This window comes from Cucurbita moschata, unplaced genomic scaffold, assembly GCF_002738365.1.
Source record: "Cucurbita moschata cultivar Rifu unplaced genomic scaffold, Cmos_1.0 Cmo_Scf00037, whole genome shotgun sequence".
NCBI classification, from domain to species: domain Eukaryota; kingdom Viridiplantae; phylum Streptophyta; class Magnoliopsida; order Cucurbitales; family Cucurbitaceae; genus Cucurbita; species Cucurbita moschata.
Window position 1 is genome coordinate 895,476 of NW_019268553.1, and position 26,238 is coordinate 921,713.

The 26,238-nt window shown below is 36.1% G+C and overlaps 4 protein-coding genes across 8 annotated transcripts in view; 2 read left to right on the forward strand and 2 right to left on the reverse strand.

Annotated features, from left to right (window-relative positions):
* LOC111431920 (BEACH domain-containing protein C2) overlaps positions 1–5,110 on the reverse strand; it is a 29,885-nt gene extending 24,775 nt beyond the window's left edge. The window contains exons 1-3 of one of the 2 annotated variants that reach the window (XM_023068641.1): positions 4,847–5,110; positions 1,840–3,921; positions 543–1,330 (exon numbers count right to left, since the gene is read on the reverse strand). In XM_023068641.1, coding sequence (XP_022924409.1) covers positions 543–1,330; positions 1,840–3,862 — 2,811 coding nt within the window. In that variant the 5' untranslated portion in view covers positions 3,863–3,921; positions 4,847–5,110. Of the gene's footprint in view, positions 1–542; positions 1,331–1,839; positions 3,922–4,805 lie in introns of both variants that reach the window. The other variant, XM_023068640.1, reaches the window with a different exon arrangement.
* Positions 5,111–6,373: 1,263 nt separating this feature from the next.
* LOC111432203 (growth-regulating factor 9) lies at positions 6,374–9,642 on the reverse strand. Its single transcript, XM_023069058.1, has 4 exons — positions 9,416–9,642; positions 8,969–9,313; positions 7,423–8,061; positions 6,374–6,993 (listed from the first exon to the last, which is right to left on the reverse strand). Exons 1-4 carry the CDS (start codon positions 9,456–9,458, stop codon positions 6,614–6,616), a joined length of 1,407 nt encoding a protein of 468 aa, XP_022924826.1. The 5' UTR covers positions 9,459–9,642; the 3' UTR covers positions 6,374–6,613.
* A 1,447-nt stretch (positions 9,643–11,089) lies between these two features.
* LOC111431868 (peptidyl-prolyl cis-trans isomerase CYP18-1-like) lies at positions 11,090–13,804 on the forward strand. The gene is made up of 5 exons (XM_023068582.1): positions 11,090–11,171; positions 11,291–11,365; positions 12,182–12,343; positions 12,579–12,737; positions 13,483–13,804. Exons 1-5 carry the CDS (start codon positions 11,169–11,171, stop codon positions 13,564–13,566), a joined length of 483 nt encoding a protein of 160 aa, XP_022924350.1. The 5' UTR covers positions 11,090–11,168; the 3' UTR covers positions 13,567–13,804.
* An 866-nt stretch (positions 13,805–14,670) lies between these two features.
* Positions 14,671–23,374, forward strand: LOC111431865. Of its 4 annotated transcripts, none has more exons than XM_023068577.1 (14): positions 14,671–15,095; positions 15,374–15,537; positions 15,643–15,746; positions 16,022–16,102; positions 16,303–16,406; positions 16,519–16,605; positions 18,260–18,462; positions 18,979–19,180; positions 19,585–19,635; positions 19,740–19,838; positions 19,941–20,000; positions 21,098–21,222; positions 21,686–22,900; positions 22,983–23,374. In XM_023068577.1, exons 1-13 carry the CDS (start codon positions 14,802–14,804, stop codon positions 22,836–22,838), a joined length of 2,727 nt encoding a protein of 908 aa, XP_022924345.1. In that variant the 5' UTR covers positions 14,671–14,801; the 3' UTR covers positions 22,839–22,900; positions 22,983–23,374. The 4 variants fall into 4 exon arrangements, with proteins under 4 accessions (XP_022924345.1, XP_022924346.1, XP_022924347.1 ...); XM_023068578.1 differs by having other exon boundaries at positions 21,686–22,868; XM_023068579.1 differs by having other exon boundaries at positions 21,101–21,222.
* Positions 23,375–26,238: the final 2,864 nt, after the last annotated feature.

The following is a 26,238-nucleotide window of genomic DNA, read 5'->3' on the forward strand; positions in this document are numbered from 1 at the left end:
GGGTTGGGGACAGCTCCTTGCCAATCAAAAAGCCTGGCCAATAGGAAAGCCAAGGAAGAATGTAGACTACAACAAAGCTCATGAATATTCTAAATCAAAAATCAAATAGAAAAGCAGATAAGTCTTCCAAATTTCAATGTTTCAACATAAGTAGTGGTAAAATCATGCATGAGGAGAAAAAAAAAAGGACAAAATCTATGGTGATAACTTTTCAAATAACTTTTTTCCTCTTCACATATTATCTTTCTGTCACTTTTTTCCTATTAGATGGCAGAAAAGGGGTTAGAGCTTTTTCTGGATAGAGAGGTTACTGGGAAAATTTTAAACTTTCTGATAAATCCAGCCACAGGAGCCCCAGAATCTCCATCCAGAAGCCGAAGGTGAGTTAAATGAAGATCAAGATATAGGCAAGTAACTGCTGATATTTCAGTGTTTAAAGCTAGCGGATTATATACCAATCCCAGGGAGAAAAAGAAGAATAAAAGAAAGATTATCCATATATGTTCTCAAGTGCCAATTTAGAATTCATAAAGTATGTATACCTGATTTGGTTGTGGACAGTCAACCATGAAACCAAGCAAACAGCGAACATCATCTGATGCCAGTGAGGGAGGAGCTGCGACCATTAGAAGCTCAATAACCACTAAGAGTTCGTCAACCAATGCATTCACTTCCCCTACTGGACGTTGATCTTCATTTAAAGAGAATGTATTGACAGAATCCTTTTCACCAATTGTCCAGTAACATCTTCTACAGCCATCAAGAAGCATTTGAATAGCATTGGCATCCCTCATTACTGATGATTCTGTGAAAACCATGTCAGCAAGTGTTGACAAAAGCTTTTTTTGTAGTCCATAGTTGCATAAACTCCATATTTTCAAATCCAATAGCAAGGTGCTAAAAAGCTGCACTTTAAGTATGTGATTGCTCTTTTGGGACTGACATAAGGAGACGATAGCAGCGACAAGTTCCTCATCTTCAACTCCATCATGTTTTCCAGGATCAAGCGAAGACAAAGTCCGCAGGAGATAGTTTAAAATTCTCGAAAGAATCTCGGGTCCTCTAACACGAGAGAATTCTTCATTATTCTTCGGATGTTGAACAGCCATGGAGATTATTCGAAATATTGGGGCAGCAAGATTAGTCGTAGCACAAGAAAGAGGAGTGCTCCCTTCTTGGGGTTGTAGGCTAGCTTCATCCACATTGCTTACTACCAGAGGAAGTAAAGACATAGAACCTCCATAAGCTAAGGCCCACAGAGCCTCCGCCGGTCGCATTCTCGTAGCAACATGGACTTGCCCAAGAACCTCAGCCGGTCTTCTTAGTGTGCCTGAATCGCGAAAGAAAGATGAGTCAAGCAACATGAAAATGAATATCATGTAAAATTCCATAAAGAAGCTTTGAAGTCCCTGAAGACTCAAGAATGTCAGCTGGGTGAAAAATTATAGGATCTCTCTCATATGTATGCATGTAGACATCAATATATTTAGGTACTTCCGGGCTGTTGGGACACAGATTTAACCTCTTGAGCCTAGAGGATTTAGGAAAACTGTGTTTCAGGTGTTGGTTTAGGAAGCTTTAGATTAGGAAAAATTATGTGGAGGCTTGAACAGTGGGTTACAATTCAAGCCCAGTCAAACCTCAACTTAGAAACTCTCACCCCAAGCATGGCTTACTATGCTTAGTAAGTCAAGCTCACCCTAAGTCTAACCCACACTCCAAACTCGCTCTAAGTATCTAATATAACTACATATTGACAAAAACATTATATAGCCCTCCTGATCCATATGTTGCCTATCATTTCTAAAATAACAAACTCAGACGTGAAAATTCACCAACCTGCAGCACCTAAGGGTGAAGCATCTGGACAAAAACGACCATTAAGCAAACTCGGATGATAAAGAAGGTGAAGGCATCCTGTAATATCTGCATCTAAAAGAGAACTCTCTCCTGCCATATGATGCACATAATCATTCGTTGCAAGCCATGGTAGTCCAGCCCCATTACCAAAAGAAGGTAGCGCATCTCCTCCTCTAGATGCTAAGCGTGTCATCCTTTCTGCACCAATTGGCTCTTTGAAGATATAAATGGGCCCCATCTCAGCAAACAAAGGGCATTGGCGACGACGGCGCTGTAAACCAGCCATTGTAGGAGGTGGGTTTGTTCCAATGCAGCAAAATGCAAGTGGTTTGGAGATTCGAGGAAACTCAAAAGGTCGACTTTCATATAAGGCCCCATCAATATACAACCTTAACTCACTCTCAATTTTTCCAATAAGCCCCTGCTTGCAAGTATGCTCCAGACCAATAAAGTACCAGCACTGTGGCTTGAATGCATGTGTAAAGTGTAATGAAGCCTTTCTTCCTTTTCCACTTCCACATTCAACAACCAAAAACTGTGCATGAAAATATGCCTCAATTCCCTGATTATCAGCAGATAAAAAACTAAAAAGGCGGGGCATATGCGCCGTCCCTTCACCAGCAAGTGCGCTTGCAGCTGCTGCAGCAGACATGGCAGATGATTTTCCAGACTTGGCTGCTGCTGCAGCAGCAATTGCCGCAGCAGCAGTAGCTGTATTTAATGTGTCTGCAAATGACTCAATATAAATCCATGTGGCAAATGCATAACCATTTGAAAATGGCCAACGACTCTCCCCTGGACCTAACAAACCGGAGCTTTCACCATCGAACTCAAATGTACTTGTGGGTCCCTTAGACTCTTTTCCACACAATGCCTTCTCCAATGCAAGCAATAGTTTAGCTGCCCATTTGGTGGCAAGTATTCTTGTAATAATTTGAAACCATGAACGCAAGTCTGAAACATTTAGTGAATGCCCTGACAAGTACTGAATACAATAGCATAAAGGAGCTCCATCCCAACTCATTTTGCCTGAGGAACCTACATCCTGCACAAAAATTGTTTCAGCTGACCTTAGAAGCACTCCCAACAGACCAGCCATAGAACACATGGCTCTGTTTCTGGTACAGGCCTGTAAAATAGCAAGCAGTCCCCTGGTCATTCTTGTCCTTGGGGACATGATCATCTCATTATCACCCAGACAAGGAAGCCAAGGAATAAGCTCCCCAGCTACTATGGCAGCACGAGAATTTAGCATTACACTAGGAGGATTGTTCTCTTCGTCCTCTTCAAAACTTTCAACACCACCCATTGTCGCAAGGAGAGAATCAACTACTGAAAAAGCAACACTTTCCATTTCCTCGCTGCTGCCAAAACTTTCCTTACCACTCACAACATTCTTCAACTTGTCCAAACTCTCAGGCTTCCCCATTATTGCGGAATCCACCAAATGCAACAACTCTGGAGACACATTGGGCATCACAGATTTTGGTTTAAACTTTTGTGGTGAACCAACAGGGGAATATCCCGAATCAAAACTAGCTGATGAGGTTGATGGTTTAGTAGAATGACCCAGTCTCTTATCAGCCCCTGGACTAAAAGAATGGCTTTCATATTGTAGTTGACCAACTGGAGAGTCGTCAGATTCCGCACCAAATGTTCCAGTCATATGTTGGGAAGACTCTTGGACTGCACCAGAAGAAAGTCTTGCATCTTCAGAATTCGAAGATCGCTCGGAATCTAAAAGACCACCGGATAATTCACCAGCAGTCTTCTCCTGGTCTTTCAAACACACCTGCTCAAACTGGTCTTCATCTTCAACTGTAGTCACATTATTAACCCCTCCCAAGACTACACCATCACTAACTTTATCAGCTTTATCACCATCAATATTCGTGTGTTCTTGAGATGGCTGGGAGCTTTTCTGTGCATCATTTGTAACTTCATTGTCTGAATCATTCTCATAATTTTCTTCTGCTTTTTTAGTTTCTTCCTCTTCATCCATGGTTTTCTGTCTTAGAAATCTAGCAAATCACTCTTTCATATTTATAGAGAGAAGGCCATCTACAAGAGAGAAGTAGTTTATCTGAGTATAACAATAGATCCATTTCAAGAAATATACTATTCAATCCATTGAATTCCCCTCTTCTAACTTGTCCCATCAATGAGTAATTAACACCATAAGAAAATAATATTTTAAACCAAAAAAAAAAAGATATATCTTAAGCCAAGACTTCATCAACAGCAATTCACCAAATACAAACATTTGGATAGAATAAAATTCGTAAATATCCTTCGCATGGAAGTTCTAAAAGAACAGGTTATATTGATATAAGTTCCCGTGAAATTCATCAAAACACTTATCAGGCAGGTCAGTCAAAATAAACCCAACCTGGCTAGTAAGATTTTCACGAAAAGATAGAACCCACAAACTAATTTAGCGAAACAGACTAAAAATTAAACAAAATTGACGCTTGTATTCAGCATGTTCGGACAATTGAACTCCCGTTGAGAGAATATAAAACTATAGACACCACCGTGCAGCTAGTGGAGCTTAAGATGCTTCCATCACAAGCAAACTATGCGAACAGAAAAGGATTTCCAATCGTCTTCCTGTATTCAACCTAATTCAACTTTCTCGGAACCAAGTAGAATGTCAGGTCAGAAAGCAAGTGGTTTAATTGGACGAGATCAATAAATGTTAATTCTAAATAGACGCAGATCTAGATTAATAAAGCATGCACGAGAAGATCCCTGCACCTATGTTGCATAACAAACGCCAGTAGCACCTGAAACGTTCCATTTCTAAAATCACCAACAATCAATTCATTCTCACGTTGACCTTATCGATACAACGTAGTGAATGGATCAAGCTTAAGCAGGTGCCACACCATTCATCCACAGAAGCATTGCACATTGATGAATCGACAAAAGGCAAATATACGTACGAGATATGAACGATCCAAAACCGATGAAGCGGAAAACATACGAATGCGACGATGCGAGAGAATCAGAGTGATTCAGACATTGTTGTTGCAGAGGAATGAATAAGAGACGGCAGGAGAGACGGAGATGGAACCGAAAACTTGATTGTGAAGCCAAATTATCAAGTCAGGCTCGAAATCTTCTTCTTCGATTCGCAACTCCGACCAAGCGAAAATTGAGAAAATAGGTCTTTCAAGAAAATTAGCGGGGATGGAAGAGAGAGAAAGAGAGATGATGCGAAATGAGCGCGAGAGGGAGGGAAGATTACGGAGCTATTTTATGAGGCTCCGCCCGTTGGATTTGTTGCCCAGTCAAAAATTAAAATCCAAACAATTTTCCCAAAAATAAAAATAAATAAATAAAACAATTTTTACAACGTAGGCCAGGGAGGTGTGCGCTTTAAGCTAAATAAATTAGGATAAGCATATATTCTGTCATTTCTAAATCTCGGTTTCCGCTGTTTTTTGCCTTTCTTTTTTTTTTTTTTTTAAGGTTAAATATTTACAATTATTTTAGGGTTAAATATTACCAGTTTCTTAATAATTTACTATTCTTTTTTTTATTATTATTACAAATTTCTTCCCAAATCTTTTTTTTTTTACCCTTTTGGATTGAGTTGAATTTAATATAATTAATCAATGAACTATGTAGGACGTCTAAAATTATTTATGAAATTTAATAAAATTAATCGTAGTTTATTTCAATTTTGGTCATTTGATGTCTGTGTTTCAAATCTGTAATTTATGTGTATTTATCTTTTAATATTGATATTTCAAATACCTAATAGACCCTGCAATAATTTTATTTTTCATTTTTTTAAGCAAACCTAATAAATGATACTTACCTTTTCCTTTATAAATAATCTTTGTCAACGCCAGCATAGCATAATTGAGCAGTAATTGACACATACTTATTTGAGGTTGATATTATTGAGAATTGCAGGAAGGAGTCCCACGTTAGATAATTAAAAGGAAGATCGTGAATTCATAAAAATAAATAAAAAACAAAGCGATGAGAGTTAATGCCTCGAAGTTAACAATTAAAGTCGAGTTCTTAACTCAGTAACATCCATAAAGCGCTCGAACAAGAAGAATTGTTCGAGGGCTCTCCATATGCCTCAGAAGAAGCATTATGGTCCAATTCGTTCGATGGGAGGATTGCTGTGAAATCGTACCTTTTTTCCTTTGGAGGCTATAGTCTAGTTCGAATGAAAATAAACCAATGCAACCGATCAAATACGAAGTATATTATTTCTTCGGAGTATAATGATTAAGACAGCCCTTTATATGTACTTATCTAACGGTAAGAATTTGACATCTTCAAAATCCCAAACCATACGAAACTAATATTGTCACCGGAATAAACTAATTTAATAATAGCTACTAGCCTTTACAAATTTCACAGTTATCCATCCAATTCAGTTGAAGAAAAATAAGAACAATTTGGCTGCACGTTAAATTATAAATATTTGGACGTTGGTTAATATTATTTAATTTTAAAAAATTTAAATTTAAGCGCAGTTCTGTTAATAATCCAAACCCAAAGCATATTTATAAACCACCTATGTCCAAACTTCTCTTCCCTTTTCAGTACAAGAAAATTTGATTATGCCGTGTAGCTCAAAAGCTCAACCATTACTCCTTTTTTTGTTCCTCCTAAAACAAGATTGTCCCACTCTTGTCTATGTGCCTAAATGGTACAAATCCGAAACAAAGCAGCAGAACTAGAAGATTGGATTCCGATTCATACCTTGTCGGGGAGGAACATTTTCTTATGCCGTGATCGTGGTGTCGGTAATGGTGGTCTCACTGCTACTGCTGGCGTTGTTCCTTGCTTCATTGTGTCTCTGTTTGTCGTCAGCCTGGATTGACATTGAAAGATTTGTGTTTGGGGTTGCAGGTTCGAGTTTTTTGAGCGGCGTTGGTAGCAGAGAAGAGCCATAGGTAGCAGCAGAAGGGGCAAGGACGGGTGCATTCTGGGAAGGCTTCAAATGCTTCTTTGAACCTCTGTGCATATGCAGACTACAATATTTCTGATTTGGAATAATATCTCTCCGACATCGCCACTTCTTCCCATCCGTTCTTCTACACCGTCCGGGTTCACGTTCAAGGTTGATTTTACTGTCGCATAATGAGCTGCTGCAGCCAGAAACTGGGGGGGTGGATAACATTAGTTTAAGACTCGATTAAGAAGCAGCATGGATTCAGATCAGGCATTCTACAAGCAATACAAAATGGAATACGAGCAGCAAATCTCGAATATAATAAGGCACGATTCGTTATAAACCAATTAACTGTTTCAAATATTTTGTTGTCAAGTTCCATTTTCAGATACCAGACAACGTTTTATAGCAAGAACATCACAAGTACAGCAGTTTCCATCCAAATCATCAAAGATAAATTGCATAGTTTATGACATGACAAAATAATCAAGTACTAATCGTTGGCAAAACTGATAGCCTTCCAAACAATACATTATAAAAAGATCAAATAAAAAAACAACCATTATTATTGTAAAACAATTTTTTAAAAAATATATAACCATTATGCAGCACAAGAACATTTAATCCTGAAATAATACCTTGAAGAACGCTGTTAGGAGAGAACCCTAGACCTGGAGATGTGATCTTCTGGATATTGATATCATTTCTTCCAAAGTCAATACGGCTCTTGCTGCAATTCTCACGAAGATTCATGTTGCAAGCATCTTTCAAGTTGACTATATAGCTAGTGGGAACGCTGGTAGTAGCAGTTGGATTAATACTGGGAACTGTTGTAATACATGTAGCAGCACTGGAAGGGATCATTCTGATGGTTTTAGTTGCGTCAGCACAGCTCATACCGATCGCCGATGCACCACGCATGCTGCTGGTAATTGTTTCAGTAGCTGATTTCGGACGGGCGTAGGAAACTGTTTTGGGCTCAGGGACTACAGCACCAACGTGGGGAAAGGGGTTAGCAGTGGTAACATCAAGCGTACATCTTATATCTCTATCTGGATTATTGAGCAGAATTTTCTTTGATGTAGAGTCGTTTTCTGAAGCTTCCACAGGCTTTCTTGAACGCTGTCGACCTCTATGCATGTGCCGTTCACAGTACTTCTGATGCGGGACAGTTTGCCGGCTACATCTCCATTTCTTCCCATCAGTTCTTCTGCATCTCCATGGCTCAGGCTCCATCATACTTCCGTAATCAAATCCCACAGGATTGAATCCTATAACTGCAGACAGAGACAACATTTACAAACAAATTAAAAAGATTGGCTAAAAAAGCAAAATCCCAGTCATTCTGATTATTGTTCATGTCTTCAAACCAGGAGGGCACCTCATTAAGTTATTGAAATCAAGTTCTTCTGAAATGACTCATTATAGCCTCGTTGAATCCTCAATAAACTCAACTGTCTATAATCTTTCAAATGATGATGATAAATATAAATCTATGCGTTATTTCTTTCCAATCAGACACCCAACACTATAAACATAAACACAAGAATCCAAAGGGTACTCAATTTCCTAGTAAACAAAAGGTTCCTTCCTGAGTCCAGCAATGGGTCACATAGAATGGCTGTGCCCATACAATGCCAAAACAATCAAATAATTGCACCCAATAGGTGTTGGAAAAAGGACAAAGCACAAAAAGGTCATTTAGGCCGTTCGTCTCTGCTGGGATGTTTACACAAAACAAACCACTGACTCCACATGAAAACATGAATAAAAATAATTTCGAACCCTAACCATATTAAGATCTGTGAAAATAATAGTTCTACCTAATCAACAAGTTTCGGGCATGATTCTTGCGTCAATTTGTTCATCGTTAATGGAAAAAGAAATCTCATCAAGACTTCAAAAACTATGACGCGATCGAAGTTTCTGATAAAATAGAACAGTTGCATTTGCTAGAATTACTTGCGAACAGAGAAATTCAGAAGAAATATATACAATATACATTATGAGACCTCTAGCATGGCAACTGTTTTCAAGTTCAGAGCATCTATTCTATGAAATCACACCTGTTTGAATTGAAATACGACACGGAACTCATCAGCAATAACTTCATAAACAGCAGCAAGAAATTGGAAACAGTTTTAGGTATCGCAAAGAATTAAACTCGGTAGCGCTCGTAGATACCATTGACATTAGAGCCCAAGGTCCTGGCAACACTCTTCCAAATTGGAACAAGAAGGTGAGTAGGAACACGGAGACCAGCAGCAAGGTATTTGTGAATCAGAACCTGCTGCTCAAGCTCCTGCAATTGACCAACCGTAATAAGCGACTCCCTCGACCGGTGAACAATCGAGGTTCCCTCGTTTCGACTTCCCGCCGAATTCGTGCCAATCTGTAGTCCGAGATTAATAGATGGCGATACCGGAGCCGATAGCTCGTCGTTTTCCGTCTGGTTACTCTCCTTTTTAACCTTCATCATCATCGCGGCCGTCGTCGCCTCATCGGTCTTCCGCCGTCTTAATCCTCTCCCTAAACATTCACAACGAGTAAAAAGAAGGAAAGAAGTCTACAACAAACAGAGTACATAACCAAACATAGTGAGTAGTAAAACAGAGAAAGAGACAGAAATACCAGTTTCCGAAGAAGGAAAGCTCTGAAGCGGATGAACTTCCATAGGAATTTCGTAAACATGAGCTCGAATCTCAATGCATCGCTGCGGGATTTAAATGCAATGAAGATGAACAAATTTTCGAATCGGAAAAGGCCAAAATCTTGAAGCTCTCTCGCGAGAGATACAGAGAAGAGAGAGTTAAAGAGGGGTGACAGAGTTTTCTGACATATTGTCAGTCTCTCTTTTTTTTTTTTTTTTTTTGGCCTTTTTCCATTTCCTCTCAGCGGTTTGCCTCTAAAATCTACCTCACAAGGTTCGCGCGTTTCTGAAATCGCGCGTGAAACACACGGTTCTACTGGTGGAACTGCCAGTTTCTCCTTTCTGGCGGGACTGGTTTAGTCAGTCACGCGCTCTTGTCGTGCTTGCGTACGTGGCCATTAGATCAGATGACACGTCATTCGTCGAGCCGTCTAATCACTCAGTGTGGGCCCCATGCTCTGCCTTTTGCTATAATATTCTTGCTTCTTTGTCACCTTCTTAATTTCTTTTTTTTTTTTTTTATTTTAAATTTTCACAAATTTCCAAATAAATTTATCGCAGTTCATTATTAGGTTAAATTAAAAGCTTCATGACAAATTTTAATTAATATTTAATAAATTTATGAATTTTAAACTTTATATTAAATTGTCTTATTTCACATATATAAAATAAAACATTAAATTTATAGCTTGTGAATCTTAATTATATTAGATGTCTTCTAAATATTAAATATATCATACATAATTATAATCTCATACCTTTCCAAATTAAATTATAATCTCGTGTTTAAAAAATAATAATAATAACAACAACAACACTATTTTTATACAAATGGAAAGTCCATAATTTACAGCATAAATAATCACAAAAATACGAAACTGTTAGACAAACATGACTCTCCACAATAGTATGATATTGTCCACTTTGAGTATAAGTTCTCGTGGCTTTGCTTTGGGCTTCTCGAAAATGAAGCATACCTTAAACCCATGATCATTCATGACTCATTTTTCTTTTTGGAGTCTTAGTAATTTTTTACTATGCCTTTGAGTAAGCTTGTAGGGCATGGCTAATACCATGTTAGACGAACACGATTCTCCACAATGGTATGATATTGTCCACTTTGACCATAAGCTCTCATGGCTTTGCTTTGGGTCTCCCAAAAGGCTTCGTACCAATTGAGAGAGTATTATTTTATTATAAACCCACGATCATTCCCTAAATTAATCGATGTGGGACTTTTAACATCCAACAAAAACAACGACGTGAGTGACTTTTTATACGGTTATAAATCAAATTTAGAGTAGCTTATAGCCAATTGAAATCATGACTTAAATTAAAATTTAAAATATTTGTTTATATTTGAAAAATAAAGTAAAATCCATGTTAATTCGATAATTAATATTATAGTAAACTAAAATAAAGTTTGAGATATAAAATATATTAAAAGTAAATCAAATTACACAAATATTGTCTTATACATTGTTGAAAAACATAAAAAAAAAGTTTAAAATTATGAATTTAATTTTTATTTTGGGTTTGGTAGATTTATTAATTTTAAAATATATGAAAAATAATAATTAAAAAAAAAAACTAAATTTGTAAATTTAAAAGGAAATGACATCGATAAAGTTAATAAATTTGTAATTTAAGATTTATTTTTCGAATTGCATTTCCATTAGGAGCTTCGTATTGAGTTGGGAACCCGAACCGCAAGCTCGTAGAGAAGCTCTGAAAATGGTGGGTAATTCTCTTGGTCATTTGATCGAACACCTTGGCTTCTTCTTCTTTCGATTATCTGTCTATGGTGGAATTTCATTACAGGCGTCTGAATCCCTTGTTTCCACTCGTGTTCGCAGTCTGTTACTTTGCACACCAATCTCGGAGACATCAAGTGCGAGATTTCTTGCGATGAAGTCCCGAAGTCTGCCGAGGCAAGTTCATCGCTCGTCTTTTCTGCTATTAATTTTGCTACTTGTTTGGAAAACTATTTTAGTTTATGCAAGAAGTTATTGCCTACTGCTAGCGATAATTTGATTTCCTCATCCTTTGTATACGCGAAGATGACCAGATTCTTCTTAGATTTTCACGGCGTTTAGCCGCGACTAGAACTTAATTCATCGAGATAAAGTGCTTACTCAAGGAGATAGGTTGCAATTTGTTGTGATAGCGTTGTTATCAGCGGTGTTTATTAGTTTGTGCAACCACTGCACTTCTGACAGGGCTATCTGGAATTGCATTTAATTGGAAGTGCTACAAATCCTCGAGAGCGCAGTTTTTGCTAATTGCTAGAGGTTTATGGCTTGTCATTTTTCTTTTGTTTCACAGTGTGGTGGGCAATAATTAAGAAATGTCAATGAAGATTGTAAGTAGTTCCTGGGCTAATGGTTTAACTGAAATTAAGTTGATGAAAGTTATGGTGCCTTTTCTCCTTCGTTGGTTCAAACGATGGCAGCGTTCATCTAACCCGAGCAATATTGATATGCCATATATTGGTAATTACATCGAGATGTTACCAATGAATTTTCATTGGTCTTAGAATCTAGATTATGTACTAGGTTTTTGTATGTTGGATTATTTACCTTTGATACTTCTATTGTAGCTCAGCTTGTTATCGTATAACGAGTGAACTTTTGATGTTAGAAGGCTCAGGAAATAGTGACTAGAATTCTTCTTCCATCCATGTTCTGTTGCTGGATTATTGTCATTTTCAAGTCTGTACTGATGACTCCAATATTTATTGGTTATAGAACTTTTTAGCACTGTGTGCAAGTGGTTACTATGATGGAACCATATTCCACCGCAACATCAAAGGCTTTATGATACAAGGTGGAGATCCAACAGGCACGGGAAAAGGGGGAACCAGCATATGGGGTAAAAAGTTTAATGACGAGATAAGGGAGTCACTCAAGGTATGTAATGAGATGTATACCATGCCATGTAATGGTTTTACGAACACTCGAGCTTCTTGTTCTGACCTTAATACAATGGTTGACATGCTTATTTTGTGAAACATTGCATCCTTGACCGTGTTGGTGAAGCTGACGTTCAAGTCGGAAGTTCGATTAGCCTTCCTGTCCCATGCTACTAATATTATCTAATCTGATTCCTATTCTAAAATTGTTTTTCTCTGTTTTGGTTCTACAGCACAATGCAAGAGGGATATTATCAATGGCTAATAGTGGAGCAAATACGAATGGAAGCCAGTTTTTTATAACATATGCAAAGCAGCCACATTTAAATGGATTGTATACTGTGTTCGGCAGAGTGATTCATGGGTTTGAAGTACTTGACATCATGGAAAAGGTAACGTTGTCGTCATGGATTCAGCTTTGATAATCCATTGTTGTTAGGTTAAGTAATTAGCTTGTGAAATTAGTTGAATTGCCTATGAGCAGGCTGGGCACTCACAAATTTTAAAAGAAAGTCATATCGTGTGAGATCCCACATCGGTTGGAGAGGGGAACGAAGCATTCCTTATAAGGGTGTGGAAACCTCTCCCTAGTAGACGCGTTTAAAAATCATGAGGCTGACGACAATATGTAATGGGTCAAATTGGACAATATTTGCTAGCGATGGGCTTGAGCTGTTACAAATGATATCATAGCCCGACACCGGTGTGCTAGTGAGGACGCGGTCCCCCAAGGGGGTAGACTATGAGATCCCACATCAGTAGAAGAGGGGAACGAAACATTCCTTATAAGGGTGTGGAAACCTCTCCCTAGTAAACACGTTTTAAAAACCGTGAGACTGACGCGATACGTAAGCGACCAAAACGGACAATACGTGCTAGCAGTGACCTTGGGCTTTGGTTGTTACATATCGCTTTTCTTGTCTTTAGAAAGAAGTCTTAAATCTATAGCTAGAGAAGATTCACGTGCATACTTTGCCGGTAGCTTCTCATGTGTGATCTGAAGTATAAATTTACTACTTGCATAGTCTTTATCTAGTGAATTATTGTCTTTCGATATCTTTCGTACCATAGCAGTTAAAACTGTTTACCTTCTTTGCATCTGCATATATGTTTAAGCTGATGTATTGCTTAGTGCAGACTCAAACCGGACCGGGAGATCGTCCTCTCGCGGAGATCAGGCTCAATCGGGTGACGATACACGCTAATCCTCTTGCAGGCTAACCATGAATTAGCAGTAGAGCAGTTGAAACGTTAGTGTTGAAAGCTGCTGCTATGATCAGCTGGAAGCTGTGTAACGAAATAACATGACATGTTCAAAATAGAGAATTGGAAGTAAACCATACATAACTAAACAGATGTTAACTTGGGAGCTTTCTCATTAATTTGCTTTTGGATTGTTGACTTTCGTGTACATTTATTTAAACTGGTTTTATGCATATCTTGAACCGTATTTCGTCCATGTTCCACTTAAGGATTTTACCTTTATTTTCTTGAATGTCGGGTTTGCTAGATAGACATCTGATCAAAATTGAAACGATACAGAGAAATTGAACGTTTGATTGTTATAAGAAGACGGTGCTGAATATTCAAAGAGAAAACTACTTTTTCGTGCGGTATGTCTTTTTTATTGAGTTACATTTATTCACTATGTAAACGGATGGATAAAATTTTAAATTATTACACGAATATTCAAAAAAAGCATTGATAATATGTGTTCGGGTTAAATTTTCACTTCGCTTCGATCATACTTTTAAATACTTTAACTGAGTACATATATTTTTAAAAAATCTTAAATTTAGTCCATGTCGTTACTTTTTAAAAAAGTAGGGTTTGTACTAGGTTCGTTTATAAATTTTAAATTTGTTGACTTTTTGTACTAGGGAAAATATATTTATATGGTGAATTTACTTAGTTTATAAAATTTGGAAATATATTTATACGGTAAATTTACTTTAAATAATTAAATTTAAGATTTATCGAGAATATATTGACAACATTTATTAAAAATACAAAGAATGAAATTAGATAACAGAAAGTACAAATACGAAACTGAAAAATACATCAATCAAATTAATTATAGTTTTAATAAATATTGAACGGTTGAAATTAATTAAATAATAATAAATATTAAAAAAATAGTAGGTAAATATATTTGATAGTTTATCAATAGAATATAAGTATAACTTTTTTTAGTAGAAAAAATTAATAATAACTATTTAAAAGATTTACTGAAATTGCATACAATTATATAGACAGAATGATATTTTAAATCAAAATTAGTTTTTTGTTTAAAAGAGATAGAAACTTCTCTTACCCGGCAAATGAGGGTAAAGAGTTGAGTGACTGGCACTACACCCACTTGAGCTTCTTCCGGAAGCTACAGGTATCATCAACTAGGGCTTCAAAATCCCCGCCAAAATTCTCCCTCCCGATCTTCGTTTCTAACAGTCGCGGCAATGGATGGCGATGATGCTAATCCTGAAACTCCCAAATCCACTGCATTGCCTAAGCATGGCAGTGGCTCCCAATCAAGCTCCTCCCACATTCATCCTCCTCATACTCCTCATTCTCCTCCTCGTCCTCCTCCTCTCAACTCTGTCGATGAAACGCGCTCCAACAAGCCATTGAGTCCTCGGGAATTCGTCCTCTCAGTCGCCTCCAAGATCGCTTCCCAGCCTCTGCAGAACTTCGATTCTAACGTCTGGGGCGTTCTCACTGCCATTTCCGGCAATGCCCGTAAGCGCCAACAGGTTTTTGTCAGACCCCCTTCATCTGTAGTTCTTATAACTAATCGCCTGCCTGTAGCTATGGTTTTACCATTCTGATGCTTCATCGTTCCTTGATATATATTTATCTTGTCGACTTGGTAATGTTCTTTTTGGAGTCCCAAATTTATTTTTAACTTTTGTGGCGGGAGATGGGACATACGGTTAGATGAGGGACAACTGTGGGGTACTTGAACCTAAAGCTTTTGTTTCGGTAATTTAACTACGTGAACTTCGGCTGATGAAATGTGTTTGAAAACCAGGGTATAAATATCCTTTTGACCGATGACGAACACTGCCTCGGTCGAGTGGCGCCAGATAGTCGATACCAGATTGATTCTAATTCGGTCAGCGCAAAACATTGCAGAATTTATAGGAAGAGCATTGAAGATGCCTGTTGTCCATCAGTTTTCCTCAAAGATACAAGGTTGTCCTTTGCAAAGCGTGTCTGGTTCTCCATGTACTTTGGCGTACACTTTTTTTATGTTACCCCTCATAATACTTTGGTCACGTCTCTTTGTGTATTGTGCAGCACAAATGGAACGTATCTAAACTGGGAGAGGTTGAAGAAGAACAGTCAGGAGGCCAAAATCTGCCATGGGGACATCATATCACTTGCTGCAGCTCCACAGCATGGTTACTTACGTTTTCATTTTTTACTACCTTGGTTATACCTGCATTTAGCTGGCACAGCTCTCCCCGCCGCAATTTTATTGATAGCATAGAAATGATTTGTCCTTGTTGATTAAATTGTGTCATGTCTTCCTTTATATACCGTTCTTAATTATTCAAGTAGTCATCCTTTTCTTCTGTTATTTCTGCTGGAAATTCAGTTTGAAAATGGTTTAGTGTTAATTCAAGATGACATCATTCAATAGTCATTGACCACTCCCCCCCCTACATAATTTCAGAGGTCGCATTTGCATTTGTTTATAGAGAAGTGGCTGCATTTACTTCATCATCAGGTGGTGGATCTGCAAAAAGAAAAGCAGGTAAGAGTAGAGTGAAAGTAGATTTATTTTCTTGGTATGCATATTGTTATAATGGTGGGTGATAGAAAAAGTATAGGCAGCTTGGAAAGTAATATGCTTGTAGCATGCTTCCCAATCTAGTTTCTTGACAGGTCGAATGTCAACTTTAATATGACGTGACTAATATAATGTTTGCTCATTGTTATTACCCTGTTCTACAGAGGATTTTGTTTCTGAAAACAAAAGGCTAAGAGGTCTTGGAATTGGTGCTCCTGATGGTCCGATATCTCTTGACGATTTTCGAAGTCTTCAACGATCAAATAAGGTATTGTTGTTCTTCAGGATCTCTTATAATGATGTTGATTTTCAGCGTCCTTATTGATCCTAAATTCTGTCAAATGTTTACTAATGTTTTTGTCCTGTGTTTTTATATGTAGGAGCTTAGGAAGCAGTTGGAGGATCACGTGCTTATGATAGATTCATTGCGTAATGAAAATCGTGCATCTGTGGAGCATCATGAATGTGTATTTAGACTTCTGTCACTTAACTCTCCCAGTATGCCGTACATATTTGAATGCATGTGGTGGTTGATAGTTGATACGATTTTGGGGAAACTTTTAGAACTTTTTCAGATTTCTTGCTTAAGGTGGTGTATTAGTATACAGCACGTATCAAATGTGAATGTTATACACTTTTTTGTAATATTACATCACAATATCCTACAAAAAAAAGATATTAAATCACATATGAGGTGGGAGGATTTGAATCTACAACCTCTTAAAGGACGTAGAGATGCCTTAACCATTGAGCTATGCTCATGTTATTATATTTTCCCGCACCCCATATTTTATTAGACTTTTTTTACTCATCACTCCTTTCTATGAGAGGTGGCTATTGAACCTGATGAATGTAGTGTAGCATTTGATGCACGGGCCTCTTCCACAGTTTATGATTATACTAAATCTTAGAAGATGGTGTAATTAACAGGTTCGTTCATTTTTTCTCAATTTCTCCTAGGTCTGGACAAGTCTTCCATTCTGAGATGGTGTTTTTGTATCAAAATCTTGCTAACCTAGTGCCCATTAAGTACAGATTATGCAGATTAGTAGCCTAGCTTTGTTGCTGAAAAGAGCATGATAGAATAGGTACTTCCATTAAAATGTTTCCTACTATATTATAGAACAGATTGTTTCAGCCTGCAAGAGTGCAATGAGATTCTGAATAGAAAAACTAGTGAATGTGCATATAGTTCTTCCTCCTCCTCTGCAAGGATAGTAATATAAGTCTGATGTTAGTTCTCTCTGCAAGAACTTGTGGGAAGAACACGAGTTTTTCATGTCACTGGCCTTGAGAATTAGTGGGACAAGATTATGCCAGCCAGCAAGAATACAATGGAAGTTTGTATCAATGGTTTCAATTTCAAGCATGGGTAGAGACTTGGTCAAGTAGCAAGAAACCAGGACGTTAATTGAGGCAGCATCAGTGTGGGAGTAGGCAGTAACACATACTATGTATTCTCACCTTGGTTCCTCATATGCCCAAGCCAAGAAAGAAAACTGGTACGTCATTGCTCAGAAGTCAAGTGGGGCATTTCATTGTAGGCACGTGAAGCCAGCTGTGTGTGCTCATCTTGAATTTTCATATGCCAAAGGAAGCTCTTGAAATGGCAAAATGAAATCACTGGGAGTCCCAGAAGTGGCATAGGTGTAGTATTTGCATCATATTGTATCATGCAGTTTCCCTTTGCTTCAAAAGGCTAGAGCCCTTTGATTGATGTCATCGGAAGTGGAACACTATGGTGGAATTTGTGGTTGGAGAGGAATTGTTACATTTTTTAAGGGTAGAATGAGATTTCAAGCGACCTCTTTGGCTCATTATTATTAGAACCTTACGTTGGCCTATGTGGTTTGAGAAAAAACACAGTTTTTTTAGAACTTTTAACGAAATACTAAGTTTTTCAGAAGTGGAAAATATTTTTAATGCTTTAGGAATTGTTATTTCTAGACTTTCTCCTCCTGTTAATGCTTTAGTTGTTAACATAAAATTTTTCCCTCCATCCATATCCCTATAGTTTTGTAAATTGATGACAAAAATGGTATAATTTTTTTTTTTTTCACAGAACAGGAACCGAGGATTTACTGCACCATTTGATAATGAATTTAGTCTTGATTCTTGTAGGAGGTGAAAAAGCTTAAAGAATCCATATCAAAATCTTATGAAGATCAACTGACTAAGATGCAGCAGTTGATTGACGATGAACAGAAGGAGCTTGGGGAGGTTCAAAGAATATCTTCTGAACAAAAACATGTTATAGAAGATCTTCAAGAAAGACTCAGTGCTACTGCTCAGTCATGTAATGAAGCAAATGAAATAATAAATAGGTATCTTACTTATTTGTATCTGAATTAAATTGTTTGAAATTTCTTACTCCATTGATTTCGGTTTGTTTTGGGATTTTAGTTGAAACCAAAAAAATTATTGTTGTATATAATTATTTTTGTCACCAATTTGAACTCATTTATGCTGTTAAGTCATCTTGTTTCTTGATGGATTGGAACCGGCAACACATTTTATGAATCATTGAAAACCTGCTTAATTTCTGTAAAGATTATGGGGATCCAATAATTCTGTGGGATGATTTACGCATATGAGATGTGCGGCTCTGCAAATTAGAGAAATTCCCCAACTGTTGTAATAAAAAAAATAAAGGGTTAGAACCTGCCACTTTTCTTCCTATTTCTTAATCATATATTAGTTACCAACTTTCCAGATTTAGCTTGTTTTTGGTGGAAACTGATCCTCTTGACATTGCTGGAAGTGAATCTAACAGTAACCTCTGTCCTTTGCATGATATGAGAAAATGTAGTTATGTTTTTTTATTTTTTAAATTCTTACAGCCAGAAGGCCTCTTTAAGCGAATTGAAGGTTCAAATTGATGAAGAGCGTGATCAGAGACGAGAAGAGCGAGAGAAGGCTGCTGCAGATCTGAAGGCAGCTGTAGAGAAAGCTCATGCAGTGGCTCAAGATGAATTAAAACGCATTTCTGATGCTGCCTCAAAGCGTGAAAGAGAACAACAAGAAGTAATCAATAAACTTCAGGTTTGTTCCTTTTTTTTTTTTCTTTTTTTTTTTTTATTGTGGTAATGCCTTATTTACAGAAATTCTGTAAAGTGTCTCTTAAAAATCCATCTGATCTTCGGGAGGAGTAGAGTGGATCTGTCTTATGCATGCTTATTATGGTTCAGTATAATAAATTTATTAGACTCCTCTGATTTTTTGAAATATACTGCTTGAAAGAAATAGAACTTTTTAGAAGAGAATAGGATTGGAGGAAAATGTGTGGAATTATAGTTTTCGGGACTTCTTTTCGGAGATTTTCTTATGATAGTGTTTTGTCATTACTGCCTCTCTTATAGAATGCCTTCTTCTTCTTCTTCTTCTTCTTTTAGTTTATTTTTTTAATTTGTTGGAAGTATTTTTCACATTTCCTTATCATCAATCAGGAAGCCGATAAAGAACGGTGTTTTCAGGTGGAAACTTTGAGGTCCAAGTTGGTATATATATTAAATGACTCTTATCTATTCACTTTCGAGCAATTTCACTATTTAAGATTTGAACGCATATCAGTTGCTTTACTTAGCTGCCATATCTATTGCAGGAGGAGACTAGACAGAAATTAGTTATGTCGGACAATAAAGTTCGTCAGCTAGAATCCCAACTTGGTGAAGAGCAGCTATCCTGTACGAATGAAAGAAAAGTAATGATGTTGCATGTTGATTATGTTTTTTAATATATATACTAGAACTAGAAGTGCAAAAAGATTCTAATGCCCTTTATGGTAATGTTGAAATTGGAGCAGAAAGTTGAAGAGCTTGAACGTGGAATAAAAGAACTGCAGAAAGAGCTTGAGAGTGAAAAGGTAGTTGTAATGTGTTTTTAACAGAGTTGATTTCAACGAATTAGATCACTCCCAATGTGAAAAACTTCATTCTCATTTTCTTAAGGTTTGTGCTGAAATACGCAAGTATTACAGGTATACATTTATATGTGGTGAGTTAGGAAAATATTTCTGGAATTATCTCCCCAAAGAATAAAGAAGATGGTGCAGTATTATATTTTATTTACGAGTTTTGATCCAGTAAAGCTAAGCTACTCAAGAATTTCTCCTCAAGAAAAGCTTTGTGATTTTGACTAAGATTTTCGAATTTGCTGCTGGACGGTTTTGGTTGGTTGACGTCCTTTCCCAATAACATTCTAGGAGGACATCCTTTAAAGTAAAAACGCAGTTTGGTTGATTTAGTTTTTTTTAGGTTCCTCAACCAAGTAATATTTCAATTTCTGAGTAACTGCAAGTTAGGTAAAAGAACAAAGAATCCAACACTAAAAAGAAGCTGGGTTTAAAGTCACGATCTACCTATAACCTAACCTCAGAAACTGTACAAAGTCCTCTGGCATCCATGGCGATCACTGCTTCCCCTGTGTCCATGCTTCTTTGGTTCCCGTCTCTCGTCTCTCTCTCTCTCTTTTCTTTTAATCTAAAAGAAAGGTTATGGTCAAGAAAAAAAAAAAAAGATCTAAGTTTTCTCTTCCTGACTTTTTGTTATTAATATATTCTTAACGGTGGATTGCTCATCATATGGTTACCAATCTCACTATTTTAGATAGTTTCTTGATTTGGAGCATTTGTAGCTAGTTAGCTTTTGGAGGATCCCTTTGCTGGCCTGTTTTTGCATTCCCCTTTTGTTTTTTAGTTGTCTGGATTGAAACTGGTTTCTTATAGAAAGAAGGAATTTCTTGTACTTCGTTTTTTTTATTGAAAAGAAAAGCAAAGCACTCTGAATGTTATCTTTCTTTTGGGTTTATTTTCAGGTGAAGATACTTTCTTAAGTACCTTTGTTCTATACCTTCCCTTTTCATACTAATATGTTTCTGGAAAAATTGGCTTAATTGCACAAACTTTTGCAAAGAGTTTTCACTTCTTACATTCTTAATCTGAGGTTTTCCTACTGTCGGTAGCAGGGAGCAAGAGAAGAGGCTTGGGCTAAGGTATCATCCCTGGAGCTTGAAATAAATGCTGCAATAAGGGATCTTGATTTTGAGAGGAGGAGGTTAAAAGGTGCTAGGGAACGAATTATGCTTCGGTGAGAATTTCTCCAGTCAACATATAATGTATTTACTTCTGTTCAAATCATAGCATCGTTCACATGATTGGTCGTGTGATTCAAAATATATTAAATGGGTGAGCAGATGAGCTTTAAGACCTCTTCATTATGAAAGAGGTCTGGTGGACGTCCTTGAACAAACACCTTGATAATGGTGAATGAGTATTGATGATACAAGTTTGAAGTCACCTTTTAGTAATCTGCGTGCTCACTTTACTAATCTAGTATTCCTGGTGGATGTGTTGATATTCTAATTTCCTTTTATCCTAGTAACTGCCGGTGTGTTCCTTCACTAAAATTCAAAATTGTTCATCTCCGTTTGACAATCTGAATAGGTTCCCCCTTCTTGTCGCTAAATTTATTGTGTTATTGCAATTTTCTGCTCTTTAGTATTGTAGTTCAGTAGCGTTATTTACTCTATACATTGCATAAATGCATGCAGAGAAACACAGCTACGAGCATTTTATTCTACCACCGAAGAAATTTCAGCTTTGTTTGCCAAGCAGCAAGAGCAATTAAAAGCAATGCAAAGGACTCTAGAAGATGAAGAGAATTATGAAAACACTTCCTTTGATTTTGATCTCAATGTGCCCTCTCAGGATGCAAATGGAATTTTACTTGGAGATAATATAAGGAAGGACTATTGTAACAAATCTGATAAAACTAGTTCGGCTACGTCAGCTCAGAGGTTTGAGCCAGTCCAAGCTGAGACGTCAACTGACGAAGCCAGCACTGAGAAGAACGACTGTGATTTCAGAAGTCAAGACTGTCAGAATACTCAAGAGGCAGAATTCACAAGTGCTGATGCTGGTGTTAAGGGAGGTTTTGGTTCTGACATTGATGGCGTTGGCACAGCTCCTGTTTTGGAAGGAGACATGGTTGGGACTGAACGGATTCTTGAGACCGAAAGTCCTGGAGTTGATGGTGATCAAAACATGGATTTGAACAAGGGCATGATCTTAGCTGGGGAAACCATATGTTTTGATGATGAAGGTTGTGCAGGAGAGATGGACGAGCAGGCTAAGATGGTTCGTCAGGAAGCTTACTGTCACTCTCAGACAAATCAAATATGTGATGCTGTCGAGGCCGTGGAGGACACTGAAGCTTGTGGAACAGTCAGAACTGCTGACCTTTTAGCTTCTGAAGTTGCTGGTAGCTGGGCTTCCAGTACTGCACCATCAGTTCACGGTGAGAACGAGTCTCAAAGAAGCAGAGGCAATGAAGGAGGAGGTGATGGAGCCATTCATGACTCCAACAGCCCAGGGATTCAAAGTACTCTTTTCAAGCCTGTTGCAACAAGACGGAACTCTGAATATCAAACTGTCAGCGAGATGATCAGAATAGTTGCTCCTGAATCAAAACAGTTTTTTCACTCTAGGGAGGACGGTCGTGAAGGAGAACAAGACTCTACATCTGGCTCAGACACGGACAAGTGCTCGGACAACGACGACGATGCGCATGATAATAGCGAAAGCAAAGCCAAGGAGGGGAGAGTCTCAGATTCAGAAACTCAAGGAGTTGATGCCATGGATCCAAAACTAGATGATCCAATGGATGAAGATGATCAAGAAACGCAAGAAGATTCTGTAGGATAAAAGTTTGGAGAGGCTGGAGCTGTAAATATGGTGACTTTCTTATCTTCTCATGTCTTCTTGAGGTATCTTCCTTACGTGCATCGATGTTAGACAGTATATCCATTATGTAAATATCTGAAATTTCTTTTCGTTTCTTTTTCACAGCTCTTCCTGGAATGAGATTGTTAGCGGTGAATGATTAGTGCTATGCAATGTAGATGATATTGACGCTTACGAACATAGGAAGTGATTCTACATGACTTCTTTCAAGGTACCATGTTCCTAGAATCATAAATAACAGCCTCCGCAATGTCCCCGGCAGCTATTTTAGATCGTGAGTATCTAAGTCCTTTATACTACCTGTCTAGACTGCGAGTATTTGAGTCATTTATATTACCAGTCTAGGTTGTGAGTATTTAAGTCATTTATACTACTTGTCTAGACCGTGAGTATCAAAGTCATTTATACTACATGTCTTAGATCGTGAGTATCTAAGTCATTTATACTACTTGTCTAGACCGTGAGTATCTGAATTATTTATACTACCATACCTTGACTTAAGTCCCGAGCCAACCTGATCCCACACCATTCACACCATTCAATTGTGAAGATCTAGAAGGCTTTCGATTTTTGGTCTTTATAACTCCTGTCTATTCATGTAGCCACTTCACTTGAAATGGAATCTCGAAATCGAGCTTTTAGCCTAATCGTCTTAGGAGAAGAGATGCCTGGCTTTCCATCAATCAAATTGTTCTATTTTTTTTTTTTATAGAAGTGGAGACTAAGATCCAAGAACTAATTCAATCATGGCTGCATTGAAAGTCAATTGGGTTAGCATAACACCCAAACACCACTGGGATCTCCCAATTCATCTCACGGATTTGCTTCCTTGTTGTCAGAGATATTGACTTCACTCACCAAAGTGGATCTTGAAATTATTATGGCCTCCCACTGTCTTCGACATTTTATCCTCCCAACAAATTTTATTCTAAAATAATAATTAGACAAAGGAAACAAATCTTCAATTCTTACCGACAATTTTTTATTATTATTTATTTATATGTAAATATTTTCTATTTATGATATTTATTTTATTCCAATAGTCAACTTTCCATTTTTATTTCTTAGAAAAACAACTTAAAAATTATCACTACTTTGAAAGGAAATATTCCTTTCATGAAAACGTTCAAGCATTGTTAGACTATGAAAAGAAATCATAGTATTTTTTTTCCCTTTAAAAAGGGTTTCAATTTTGTTTTTATTCCCTAATTTTTTTAAAAAAGAATAAATTAATGTGATTATATTTAAGAACTGTGAAATTATTTTAAAAATAATATCGGAATTGAGTTTAAGTCGAGTGGACTAAAGTGAACTGATTGACAAAAGTGCATTAGATCGGGACTTTTTCTTAACTGCCCCTTTATTTTATTATATTATCAAAATAGCCCCTTACATCTATATATTTTTATTCTTTTCTTTATTTACTTATTATCAATTTAAGTAATTAAATATGATAGCTTAATATTTAATATTTAAAATTACATGCAAAAGAAGTAGATGATAAAATAAGAGTTTAAATCTATATAAAAATTATGAATATAAACTCTTCTTTTTAAAAAAAACTTTATATTATATATAAACACAATTGATGAAGCTCTTGTCTTATTTTAGAAATTTTATTTTCTGGTGTTTATAATAATTTTCTATGGTGTAATGATTATTTTAAAAATGTAAAAGTTGAATAACTCCCTCTACTATATAGCCTATAGGTATAGGTGGGGGTGCACCTTAATTAGATTTGGAAGAAAACCCTTTGATATTATCATGCCCACTCTTAAATTCTCTTCCTAATTTTTAAATTCCAATATAGTTTTTATTTTAATTTAATTATAGATAAATATATAATTCTTTTCTAAATAATATATTATACGATCATAACTATTCATATTTATCAAGTACGATACAAAAAATTACTTAAAATTTAACAATAAACGTTAGAATTTTCTTTTTTAAATGGGGTTCACGGGGTTACATTCGTGATACCCATATTCATTATTATGGTTGAGAAAAAAAAATGATAAGAGATAATTTAAAATTGCATAAGAAGAAGAATTGCAATGATGGAAAGAGATGAGATGATGGAGAAGAAGAAGGAGGAAAGATGGAAAGAAAAAAAAGAAAGGAAAATTGAAGCAATGAATTGCAGTGAATATATAATTTAATAATTGAATTTAGTGGCACAACAAAAGAAACCATGGATTTCTAGTTTGAATTTTGGTGGAGGATGCTGATGATGTGGACCACCCTCTTTGATAATGAGAGGTACGTTCAAAACTACTTCATTTTCCCTTAATTTAACCTATTTTTACCTCCTTTCATCTTAACCATTTACCCATTAAATTAAATATTTGTACATACTTTATTTAATTATTCAATTTTCTATTCCTTACCAATTATTATTATTATTATTTTTTTTTTTTTTGTGGTCGAACCAATTTATTGTATATAAAATTGTAAATTCTTATTAAATAGATTGAACCGAAAATTTAAAATTTATTAAACACTCTTAAAGTTTTATGGACTAAATAGATATGTAACTAAAAATTTACGGACTAAAAACTTTCAATTTAACTTGTTTGTTAGTTAGATTACGACAAATATTTTAAACATGACTTAAATTTTTGAGTTTTAATATTTTCAGTATCTCGTGTAGATGAATGAGCGAGCATTTCAGCTTATATAATTAGACTAACAAATTGTATTCCATACTAAGATTATTTATCTTATAATTAAATGCAAATAAAAAAATGAAAATTAGAGATAATATAATAATAATAAATAATGAAGAAATTTATCTTTCATTGAAGATGCATATCTTAATAATTAAATTATTTATTGATTATATATTTTCACATATTTATTTTTAAATTAAAGATGATTTATTGCTATTTGTTAAAGGGTGAAAGAATAATACACGAAGAAAATGAATTAATATTTTCTTAAAATATAGTTTGGGAATAAAAATATATTTTCTATGTAATTATATAATTTAAAATATTTTATAAAAATAAATATTATAGTCGAACAATTAAATTAATTTTACCGTCATCTTTTTGATATAATAATTTAGGCATATCCATTTACTTATTTTAAATTTAACCAAATTGAAATAAAATAATTAAATAAATGAGAAAATGATAACACTAATGAATTTCTGTTTAGAAAAAAATTAAATTCCAAATAATAATCATTTTGTTTGTTCATTTTTTCTCTTTCTATTTTCAGAAAATAAACCCTAACTTAAATTAAATATTACAACTTTTTATTTAACTATTTAATATTTTAATTGAACAAAATCAATAGAACTCGTCTTGTGGGTCCCACTTGTGATCATATTAAGTTTTACTGAATTCCATGGAAT